Source organism: Euleptes europaea, chromosome 1, assembly GCF_029931775.1.
Source record: "Euleptes europaea isolate rEulEur1 chromosome 1, rEulEur1.hap1, whole genome shotgun sequence".
Taxonomy (NCBI): Eukaryota; Metazoa; Chordata; class Lepidosauria; order Squamata; family Sphaerodactylidae; genus Euleptes; species Euleptes europaea.
Window position 1 is genome coordinate 3,189,614 of NC_079312.1, and position 12,415 is coordinate 3,202,028.

General features: G+C 41.4%; 1 protein-coding gene across 1 annotated transcript; it reads left to right on the forward strand.

The window, feature by feature from the left end:
- Nucleotides 1-701: 701 nt before the first annotated feature.
- Nucleotides 702-1,976, forward strand: LOC130481852 (zinc finger protein 180-like; the record flags this gene model as incomplete). The annotated part of the gene is made up of 2 exons (XM_056854640.1): nt 702-1,608; nt 1,861-1,976. Coding segments are annotated over 2 exons (1,005 nt in total), but the record flags the coding sequence as incomplete, so codon positions are not given.
- Between the last annotated feature and the right edge of the window lie 10,439 nt (nt 1,977-12,415).

Consider the following 12,415-nt stretch of genomic DNA (forward strand, 5'->3'; position numbering starts at 1 on the left):
GCAAACCTAAGAGGCAGAAAGGAAGGCACATGGTCGAGAAGAAAGATAAACCAATTCATGGCCAAGGACTGGATTTCCATGAACTAAGTCACATGGTGGAGGAAGGATATAAGTGTTTGGAGTGTGGAATGAACTTCTCAGATCAGGCCCAATATGGTATCCATTTGCAAATACACAGCGGAAAGAAAACCCATCAATGCTTGGAGTGTGGCAAGGGCTTCCTTTGTAGAGCAGAGCTCCTTAGGCATCAAATAACGCATAAACAAGAGAAACCTTATAACCACTCAGACTATGGCAAGTGCTTCTCACAGAAATCAGACTGTTTTCAACACCAAAGAATTCATTCAGGAGAGAAACCATTTATCAGCACAGAAAGTGGAAGGATGTTCTCTTGTGGACGGAAAAGTAATGAGCTTTCACCAAAGCACAGTATAATGGGGGCACATAAATGCATTCAGTGTAGAAAGTACTTAAGATACAGATCACAGCTCCTTGTGCACCAAAATATACACACAGGAGAAAAACCTTTTGCATGTTCAGAGAGTGGAAAGAATTTTAGTCAAAGAGGCCATATTCAAAAGCATCAAAGAACCCACACAGGGGAGAAACTTTTTGAATGCTCAGAGTGTGGAAAGAAATTCAGTAAAAGTGACAATCTTAAGGAACATCAAAGAACCCACACAGGTGAGAGACCTTTTGAATGCTCGGAATGTGGAAAGAGATTCAGTTGCAGTGACACTCTTCAAGAGCATCAAAGAACGCATACTGGGGAGAAAGCTTTTGAATGCTTGGAGTGTGGAAAGAGATTTAGTCGCAGTGGCAATCTTCAAGAGCATCAAAGAACTCACACAGGGGAGAAACCTTTTGAATGCTCAGAGTGTGGAAAGAGATTCACTCAGAGGAGCGCTCTTCAAGGGCATCAAAGAATCCACAGTGGGGAGTCACCTTTTGAATGCTCAGAGTGTGGAAAGAGATTCAGTCGCAGTGGCGCTCTTCAAATGCATCAAAGAACCCACACAGGGGAGAGACCTTTTGAATGCTCAGAGTGTGGAAAGAGATTCAGTCGCAGTGGCGATCTTCAAATGCATCAAAGAACCCACAAAGGGGAGAAACCTTTTGAATGCTCAGAGTGTGGAAAGAGATTCAGTCGCAGTGGCGATCTTCAAATGCATCAAAGAACCCACACAGGGGAAAGACCTTTTGAATGCTCAGAGTGTGGAAAGAGATTCAGTCGCAGTGGCGATCTTCAAATGCATCAAAGAACCCACACAGGGGAGAAACCTTTTGAATGCTCAGAGTGCAGAAAGAGATTCAGTCGGAGTGGCAATCTTCAAATACATCAAAGAACCCACACAGGGGAGAGACCTTTTGAATGCTCGGAGTGTGGAAAGAGATTCAGTCGCTGTGGCACTCTTCAAGAGCATGAAAGAACCCATACAGGGGAGAAACCTTTTCAATGTTCAGAGTGTGGAAAGACATTCAGTCAGAGGAGCGCTCTTCAAGGGCATCAAAGAATCCACAGTGGGGAGTCACCTTTTGAATGCTTAGTGTGTGGAAAGAGATTTAGTCGCAGTGGCCATCTTCAAATACATCAAAGAACCCACACAGGTGAGAGACCTTTTGAATGCTCAGAGTGTGGAAAGAGATTCAGTCGCAGTGGCGATCTTCAAATGCATCAAAGAACCCACACAGGGGAGAAACCTTTTGAATGCTCAGAGTGTGGAAAGAGATTCAGTCGTAGTGGCAATCTTCAAATACATCAAAGAACCCACACAGGGGAGAGACCCTTTGAATGCTTGGAGTGTGGAAAGAGATTCAGTCGCTGTGGCACCCTTCAAGAGCATCACAGAACCCACACAGGGGAGAAACCTTTTGAATGTTCTGAGTGTGGTAAGAGATTCATTCAGAGTAGCAGTCTTCAAAAGCATCAAAGAACCCACACAGGAGAGACCTTTTGAATGCTCAGAGTGTGGAAAGAGATTCAGTAAGATTGGCCATCTTCAAATACATCAAAGAACCCACACGGGAGAAACCTTTTGAATGCTCAGACTATGGAAAGAGATTCATTCATACTAGCAATCTGGCACAGCGTGTAAAAATTCATGCAAAGAAAAGACGTTTTGAATGCTTAGTCCCCTGTCCCCTCTTCATTTGAGACACCCTAGATTGATCCCAAATCTTTTAGTTTTTGTGAAGACTAAAATACAATGAGCGGATTTTAGGCATAGATTTGAGAAAGCACATCCACCTTATATGTCCAGAGCACATTTCCATCATGGAGGCAGGATGTTACCACAGCTTTAATATCCCCCCTGCCCAGCTCCATGGCCTGTGTACGACCGTATCTCTACATCAAGCATATTTCATCAAAGCAATGCAAGAAAATTTCCAGTTAATGGGCAATCAGCTCTTAGCAGCCTTTACTATCAATCTACTCAGGCACATCCGGTGCTTCGAAAACCTCCTCTTCGAATGTTGGGTGTAATTTCCAACTCTTTCCCCTGAATTTTGAGGGGAGTTACTTCAAAGTGTGCAGACAAATTCATATTTTATTTCTTGAACCAATCATAATCGTGGAAGAGTCAGGTCCCATGCCAAACTTTGGGACTAAAAGGAAAAGCCCAGTTCTGAGGAAAGGGTGTGCCAGGGTTCCCCCATTACCTAAAAACTTCTGCATCTGCTTTGCAGGACCCCCCACCCCCGCTCTCTTGTTGGACGTCTGCTGCACAGACTCTCAGGAATTTTCAGTATCTTACCTTGGATCAGGTAATATTGACCTCATTCCTCTTTATCCTTGCCTGTTTCCCCATTCCTTTTCCCATTCTTAGTTGTGTGTCCATGTGTGTGTGTATGTGGTATTTCTTAGGGAATGTGGTATTTCTTAGGGAATCCGCTCTGAGGTGTTTACTGTAGATTCTTTACAATCACTTCAGCATTTTTAAATTGTATTTTTGGCTTTCCCTACTGAGATATACCCTGACATACACAGACTACAAAATCTCGCATTATTCCTTTCAGGAACACTTTTAAAGCTTATTTCCCCTAGGGCTTATTTCCCCTATTTCAAAACTTTGTGATACCAGGTTTTCAAGGTTGCTACTTACAGTTCATTATTAAGGCTCCAAATATAGACAAAAGTAAATTCAAGCCTGAACTTGTCCTGGAGCTCCCATCAATCAGGTAAACGAACATGAGGCAACCATGCTGTGCCAATACAGAATTTTCACAGGTGGCATTAATCCAAATAGACATAAACCTTGCTACTTTTACAGAATTTTTTCATTGGATCTGCCCTCATGCATAACTAAATTGTACCCCCTCCCCAAATTGCTCTTGCTAATTCAAATGTTTGCCCAGACTTGCTACTGGTTGTACAACTTCCAGCGATAAGCTCCCTAGAGGAGAGCAGAGCAGAGAAATGCCTGATATTCAAGCTGGATTCGGAAAAGGAAGAGGCATTAGAGATCATATTGCAAATTTACGTTGGTTACTGGAGCATACGAGAGAATTTCAGAAGAAAATCAGCTTGTGTTTCATAGATTACAGCAAAGCTTTTGAATGTGTGGATCACAAAGGAAATGGGTATGCCACTACATCTGATCATTCTGATGCACAACCTGTACTCTGGACAAGAGGCCATAGTTAGAACAGTATATAGAGAAATGGAATGGTTTCCAATTGGCAAAGGTGTTGGACTAGGATGTATTTTATCTCCCTATCTCTTCAATCTATATGCACAACATATAATTAGGAAAGCTGAATTAGATTTAAACGAAGGTGGAGTGAAAATTGGAGGGAGGAACATTAACAATTTGAGATACGCCGATGATACTACAGAAAATAGCGAAGATTTGAAACGACTACGGCTCAAAGTTAAAAGAGAAAGTGCCAAAGCAGGACTACAGCTGAACATCAAGAAGACAAAAGTAATGACTACAGGAGACTTACACAACTTTAAGCTTGACAATGAGCAAATTGAAATTGTTGAAGACTTTCTATTCCTTGGCTCCATCATCAACCAAAAGGGAGACTGCAGCCAAGAAATCAGGAGATTGAGATTGGGAAGGGCAGCCATGAAGGAGCTAGAAAAGATTCTTAAATGTAAGGATGTTTCACTGGCCACCAAGATCAAGTTAATTCATACCATTGTGTTCCCTATTACTATGTATGGGTGTGAAAGCTGGACATTGAAGAAAGCTGATAGGAAGAAAGTAGATTCTTTTGAAATGTGGTGATGGAAGAGAGTGTTATGGATACCGTGGACTGCCAAAAAAACAAAAAAAAAACAAATCAGTGGGTTATAGATCAAATCAAGCCAGAACTGATCCTAGAAGCTAAAATGACTAAACTGAGGCTTTTGTATCTTGGCCACATTATGAGAAGACAAGAATCACTGGAAAAGACAGTCATGCTAAGAAAGTTGAGGGCAGCAGGAAAAGAGGAAGACCACACAAGAGATGCATTGACTCAGTAAAGGAAGCCACAGCCCTCAGTTTGCAAGATCTGAGCAAGACTGACAAAGATAGGACATTTTGGAGGACATTGATTCATAGGGTCACCAGGAGTTGGAAGCGATTTGACTGCACTTAACACACAGAGAAGGTATATATATTAAGCCGACATTGTAACAAGTTGGAGATCTTTCTCAGGCATGCTTGTATGCTGTCATGCTGCCTGAGTAAGGCTCCCCAACATGACTCTTTGAGGGTATATATGATTTTTTTTACTGTGTACCTGTATCCAGATCTATAGTGATTTGCTAGAATCTGTTAAGAGTTTTTCCATATAATGTAACTCTCATATATTTTACATATATTTTTGTGTTTTTTACAGTTTACATTATTTTACTTTATTGTTATTACTGAAGTATTTACAATAAAAAGGAATTTTTTAATTCAAAGTTTATATCATTGCTTGGGATGGTTGGTTAAATTAGATAACTTATTTTTCAGTGAAATACAAAATCTAAAAATTAAGCCACTTCTTACAGCAAATGACTACTTCATGGGTCTGTGAGAACCTGTTAAGGAAATTAACCCTGGGGTAGCTGATTCCTGCAGTTGAGGAAAAAGGATAGCAGCAGCTGTATAGGCAGAAACCATTGGTGACAATGGAAGCAGTTGGAGACAAATCCCTGTAAGGGGGTCGAGTTTTCCAAAGACATGTTCATTTCCCTGTGCAGTGCTGAAGTCCTTGTGATGGATTTTATAATTTGTACCCAACCTTGGGATTGGAAGAAAACTCAGCTCTTGGACAGTTAAAGCCTCCTTTGCTGAACTCAGCTGCAAAATCACCTCTTAGTTCTGTTTAAGACAAACTCTGACAGAGATATATCTCTTCCAGCACAGCAAAATGGTAGAGCTCAGATAGCAGATCTTTTGCCAGAAAATCAGACAGATCTCCTTTGTGTTGAATGATTTTATTTTTAATGAAGCAGAACTCTTTTTTTCTTAGGCTTGATTAATATAAACGGGCAAATTAATCCTACAAGTACAGAAAAAATACTTGCAATAAAAACCAGGTCTCCAAACATTTTTCAAACATAGCTAAATGCATAAGCACGACTGTTCTCTAAGATTAAGGCAAACCAGGTTTTCACCTGACTGGAAGAATTGTTGGGTGAAATGGGAACCCCGGCACACCTCAGATGCTAACTCAGGAGAAAGTCTTCTCTGAATATAAACCACCAGCAGAAAGACAGATGAGAAGTTCACAGGATGCTTCTTATACAGAAGTTGACAGTTCTATCTTTAACACGTCTTCTAAATTGTCTTCTAGATTGTCTTCTAAATAAAACTGATTATGCCAACGAGTAACTTGTGGGCTATACAACATCTTGCTAAGTGTCATTCAATACTCAAAGCAATGTTATAATACTAAAAAGACCAATCGCTTGCAATTACAGAGCAATAAATCTATTTCTTCAGCTATACTAATGAAGTATTAGGTTGAGAGGCAGTTCTGATCCTTTGGTACTTTTCCTGACCAGCGACTCAACAGATGTTAAGAAATGACATATCAACATATAGATAGATCAATGTGTATAAATATAATTAAAATCATCTCTAGGGACCCCCCGGCCTGGAAACATGGGTATGGAGGCCTAGAAAATGGAAGCTTGTTAGATTTTTGTTACTATTACCATTGTTTGAGTGATCAGCCCATTACTATAGACACCCATTACGAGAGATAGGACAAGTTTCCATTCTGTGAGGAGCGATAAGCCCATTACTATAGATCATAAAGATTAAAAAAGAGATGGGGTATAAAACTAAAGATTAAATTTAAACTAAGAAACTGACTGGCCATTTAGCACAAAGGGAAGGAGCCCTGATATGTCCAGTTTGCAAATGTTTTAAGTGTTTACGTGCTCAAGGGTTCCTAGGAGTAGAAAAAAAGTTAACTGAAAGGGGAGATCCCCCTTTTTGCTGTCTTATTTTTGGTCAAATGGGATAGATATTTGCAAACCGAACAGCTCCCAAAGAAAAGGAGCTTCCCAGTACTTAAATAACATTTTTTGCCATTTCATGTTGCCAAACAGTAAGGATGAGTGCAGTAACAAGAAATGAGGAAGTGGACGTGGGCTGTGAAAGGGAAATGTATGGCTTTAGGGTTTGATGAGAGGGTGAGCCCAGTTCATGCATGTATGTTACAAATAGAGATCAGTATGTTGACAGAAAAGAGGAAGGGGGGGAGAACAAAAATGATTTGGATTTCACAAAAACTTGGTTAGTAACAGAGAAAAGTGAGAGAATAGAGAAAAAGGCAGACTGGGTAAAAATGAGAAAGGGAGACAGAAAGAGAAATGGAGAATATGCATAGTATTTACGTTGCTGTTGGTAAATGTTTTTCCTCCAGAAGCAGTGGGTTCAACAGAATAAGGAGTTTCTGCGCCAAACACTAGCAGGGAGATTGCTCCTGAGGCTGGTGAGTGGTAAGCCAAAGGATCTGCGATGGGTATGAAGCGGGTCAATGCTTTTCAGTGCCTCGGCTCTTAGAATGGATCCCTTCCTGAGAAGAAGTATGTTATCTTATTCAGTTAGACACCTACTAGACAGGACTCTATGCTTCTTACCGAAGTAGGTTTTCTTTTGAAATGCTCCAAAAAATTATGAAAAGGATGTGAATGTATATAGTTTATTTTACATAATATATATGCAAGTAAATGGTTACAAAATTCTAAAACATGTTATAAAGTTCAGACATTATGAGTCTTAAACATGTTCATGTACTCAAGCAATCTTGAGCAATCTCTATACCTTAAACCAGTAATAATATTTCATTCAGGAAATAAAGCAGTTACAGAAATCTTGTAAAATATGGTTAGTGCAATAAATAAGATCTGATTTAGTTAAAAGAATCTTAATTCAAAGTACCTAGAACATCATAAAACAAAAGACATACTTAGTCATGTCATTTACAAACCTAGTCATGTCATTTACAAACCTCCCCAGCACAGCAGGGCTTAGAGAGATCTGAAAAGTTAAGGATATTTAAACCTTTTTGGTTCTCTATGTGTTATTTTAGTATTTAAATGTCTTTGGTGTATGCAAAGGTTAGAGAAATCTCTGGTTCCATGAGTTCATGTCAGAGATAAAGTCATGAGCCCTTAAAGCATATTTTCAGTCCATGCCAGGACTAAGTTCATGAAACCATAGAGAAATCTCGAAGTGTTTTTAGCCTATGAAAGGCCTCTGATCTATGTTAAGATCAGGGAGATCTATATGTATGTGCATGCCATCTTTAGCTGTGTCAGAACTAGAAAGCAATGCAAAGCTTAAAGCCATGTGAATGTCAGAGTTCTGTGTAAGAACTGAGGGCAGAGGTCTCACAGTCAGCTAGAGAAACCTCTGGCTCCTGCTCAGAGAATGTTCAGAATTCTTTCTGTTAGCTAGAGAAACTTCTGACGCAAGCTCAGAGAATAAGCTCCTGGTCTCTTCAACTCTTTGAAGGGTTGAAGAGACCTGTGTAAAGAGAGCTATAGGTTTTACAATCTCCATGTCTGTCAGGACTGGGAGGCCTATACAAGGCTAGATAGATCTTAGTGAGAACTCATCAAAGCCATTTCAAATATGGAAAGATCTAAACTCTTAAGCTGTTACCGCACTTATATTCCCAGCGATGTATTAAGAGTTTGAAAATGTTGTAAAAAAGACTGTTTGCACTTTCTATGTATTCCCAGCGATGTATTAAGAGTTTGAAAACGTTGTAAAAAATAGTGTTCGCACTTTGTTTGGCCTCTTTAGCTGTGAAGTCGTCTTCAAACCATTTATTAGCCGTTGTATCCAAAAACCCTTTAAAGCGAGATGTTTTTTATAACATTTTCAAACTCTTTATACATTGCTGGGAATACAAAGTGCGGTAACCCCTTGTGACTCCACACAAAGGTTGATGGATTCTAAGAGTCTCCATCTTATTCATAAGATGGAGAAGTCTGTAGGCATTCAGTTCAGATATCCAGTCCTAGCAAGGGCTGGCTATCTTGAAAAGAATCCCCCTTTTAGGGAGTTCTCCAGCCTAACAGGAAGACTTGTAAATATTGTCGAAGGCTTTCAGGGTCAGAGTTCATTGGTTCTTGTGGGTTATCCGGGTTGTGTAACCGTGGTCTTGGTATTTTCTTTCCTGACGTTTCGCCAGCAGCTGTGGCAGGCATCTTCAGAGGAGTAACACTGAAGGACAGTGTCTCTTTTACTGAAGCTGCTTCCACACTCCAGGCATTTATATGGTTTCTATCCTGTGTGAATCCTTTGATGGGAAGTTAGACTGTCTCTCCAACTGAAGCTGTTCCCCCACTCCGACATCTATGTGGTTTCTCCCGTGTGAATTCTTTGATGGAAATTAAGGTGTCCACTCTGAGTGAAGCATTTTCCACATTCTAGGAATTTATATGGTTTCTCCCGTGTGAATTCTTTGATGGCGAGCAAGATTTCCACTTGCTGAAACTGTTCCCTCACTCCAGGCATTTATATGGTTTCTCCCCTGTGTGAATTATCTGATGGGAAGACAAGCTTTTGGTGTGACTGAACCTTATCCCACTCTCCAGACGTTTATATGGTTTCTCACCTTTGTGAATTAGTTGTTGGGAAGACAAACCTGTACTATGACTAAAGCTTTTCTTATACTCCCGGCATTTATATGGTTTCTCCTGTGTGAATTTTTTGATGGACAGTAAAGTACCCACTTTTACTGAAGCTGCTTCCACACTCCAGGCATTTATATGGTTTCTCTCCTGTGTGAATCCTTTGATGAGAAGTTAGCCTGTCTCTCCGACTGAAGCTGTTCCCACACTCCAGGCATTTATGTGGTTTCTCTCCTGTGTGAATCCTTTGATGAGAAGTTAGACTGTCTCTCCGACTGAAGCTGTTCCCACACTCCAGGCATTTATGTGGTTTCTCTCCTGTGTGAATTCTTTGATGGAAAGTAAGGTGTCCACTCTGAGTGAAGCATTTTCCACATTCCAGGCATTTATATGGTTTCTTCCCTGTGTGATTTCTTTGATGGCGAGCAAGGTTTCCACTGATGCTGAAACTTTTCCCACACTCCAGGCATTTGTGCTCACCGGACCCCTCCAAGCCATTCAAGTGGCAGCCCTGCAAAGACAAAGGTGGCTCCTGCGAGGGGGAGGGGACAGGAAATGGGTTCCCCGCCCTCCTCCTCATGTGCCCCTTTAGGATTGACCCACCTCCCATCTTTAACCCTTCGAGAGCCTTTCAGCTGGGCAAGAGACCCAGGCGAGACCAGGCAGGCAGAGAGCATCTCTGGCCAAAGGGCAGGGAGATGTTCCCCCCGCATCCAATACAGAGATAAGAGATCCCACAGGCGAGGGCCAGGATCTATATTGTGACCCTCTTAAATGGGATGATGCAAAAGCTCGAAACTGAAAAATCTCCCAAAGTCTAAAACAATCGTGGGGGTGGTGTTGCCTCCATGTAAACAGACGTTTCTGTCTTGACTTTAGGAGCCTGTGAGCTGCCTTTGATCAGAGGGCCAGGACTCAGTTCACTTTTTCCATTGCTTTTCTCCATTTGGGCTTTGCCGTCCCACTCAAAAGGCCCTCCAGTCTAGACTCCTGGCCCCAAAAGAAGAGGACAGGTGTACTTGAGTCTGGGCAGTTTCAGATCCCTCTGCCAGTAACCTTGGTCAGTTCCACAAATTAATCAATCCCAAGTCATCGAATAGCTCAAGAATTCCTCACCTCTGGCAAGAAATCTGTCTAGATGTTTGCTTTGTTTTACAAAATAACTGTACCTTTTAACTTCTGCGCTGTAAAAGTGGGGGCTTATTCAACTGACAATTCTTCCTGTCATGTTTCAAGAGCTGTCTTTGTTGTCATGCTCAATGAAAGGTGGGTTGCTTTGTAACAAATGTGTGAGAGGTACAGGTGGCTGCACGGATTGGGGAGGGATTGACAAAGTCAAAGAAGACAAGTAGGGGAAGATAGTCTTCTTCCCAGACTCTGTCTTATGTGCAAAGTCACACAGGTACGTTTTTCTGTCCCATCACCATCACCTATGAATTGGACCAGATTCTCAAAGAGCAGGTTGGGATAAGCCTGGCAGCTTCATCTGGGCGAGGATGCTCGTTGGCAGATCCCACTGCTGTTTTCTCCGTAGCGATGGACGTGCCTGCTTGTCTGCTAGCAAATCTCTGGTTGTGAGATTTCCTACACTAAGGACAAAGCTAAGCAATGTTGGTTGCTTATTTTTCTTCTTCACTACACAGAGGAAGGCAATGGCAAAGCACCTCCGTTAGTCTCTTGCCTTGAAAAAACCCATAAAGAGTCACAAGGGATGCCAGCCTCCAGGGGGGACCTGGGGATCCCCTGGAATTGCAGCTCATCTGCAGACCAGAGATCAGTTCCCCTGGAGAAAATGGATGCTTTGGGGGGTGGGGGGACGACTCTGTGGTCCCTGTCTTCCCCAGACTCCGTTCCCAAATCTCCAGGAGTTTCCCATCTGTGACCTGACAAACCAATGCCCCCCTCCCATTGCCCTCCAGTGGCCAGGGAGGAAGGGAGAAGCAGATAAATACAGCAGTCTCACCCTCACTACTTATGGGACTGTGAAAACCTGTTCAGAAAGTAACCCTGTGGTAGCTGCTCCCTGCTGTTGAGGAAAAAGGATGGCAGCAGCTGTATAGGCAGAAACGACAGGTGACAATGGAAGCAGTTGGAGACAAAAACCCTGTAAGGGGTTTGGTGTTTCCCCAAAAAATGTTCATTTCCCTATCCAGCGCTGAAGTCCTTTTGATGGATTTTGAAATTTGTACCCAATCTTGGGATTGGAAGCAAACTCAGCTTTTGGATAGTTAAAGCCTCCTTAGCTGAACTCAGCTGCAAAATCACCTCTTAGTTCTGTTTAAGACAAACTCTGTGGCAGAGATTTCTTTCTTTCAGCAGTGTGAAATATTAGAGCTCATCTTTTACCAAATAACTAACAGATCTCCTTGGTGTTGAATGATTTTATTTTTAATAAAGCAGAAGTCTTCTTTTCTTAGGCAAGAATTTGATTAATATAAACGGGGCAAATTAATCCTACAACTACAGAAAGAAATGCGTGCAATAAAAATCAGGTCCCCTAACATTTATCAAACTTAGCTAATGCATAAGCATGACTGTTCTCTAAAATTAAGGCAAACCAGGTTTTCACCTGACTGGAAGATGCTGGGTAAAACAGGACGCCCGCCACACATCATAAGCTCACTCAGGATAAAGAACATAAACCACCAGCAGAAAGCCAGATGAGAAGTTCACAGGATGCTTCTTATACAGAAGGTGACAGTCCGGAATGGAAATAAACATTTCTATCTTAAACATATGTTTGTCTTCTAAACAAAATAACTGATTATACCAATGAGTGATTTGTGGGCTATAATAGGTCTGGCTAAGTGTCATTCAATATTCAAAACAAAGTTATAATGCTAAAAATAGAACTTATTTGCAATTAAAGAGCAATAAATCGGCTATTTCTTCAGCTTTACTAATGAACTGTCAGGTTGAGAGGCGGTCCTGAACTTTTGGTACTTTTCCTGACCAGTGACTCAACTTTATCCTGACGAGTGACTCAACTTTACAGAGGTTATGAAAGTACATAGCAACACATAGGTAAATCAATATGCATAAATATGATTAAAATCACAAATATGTAACATCCGTTCCAGGGAAATGGGGCTACTGACCCCCAGATCTGGAAATGTAGGCCTGGAGGTCTGGGAAACAGGAGCTCATTAGGTTTTTGTTACTATTACCATTGTTTGAGCGACCAGACCATTACTACAGAAGCCCATTACCAGAGATAGGACATGTTACCATTATGTGAGGAGCGATAAGCCCCATTACAACAGAACAGTAAAGCAGAGTCTTAGGAAATAAGAAAAGAGAAGCTAGAGAAATAAACATATTAAAAAAGGAATGGGC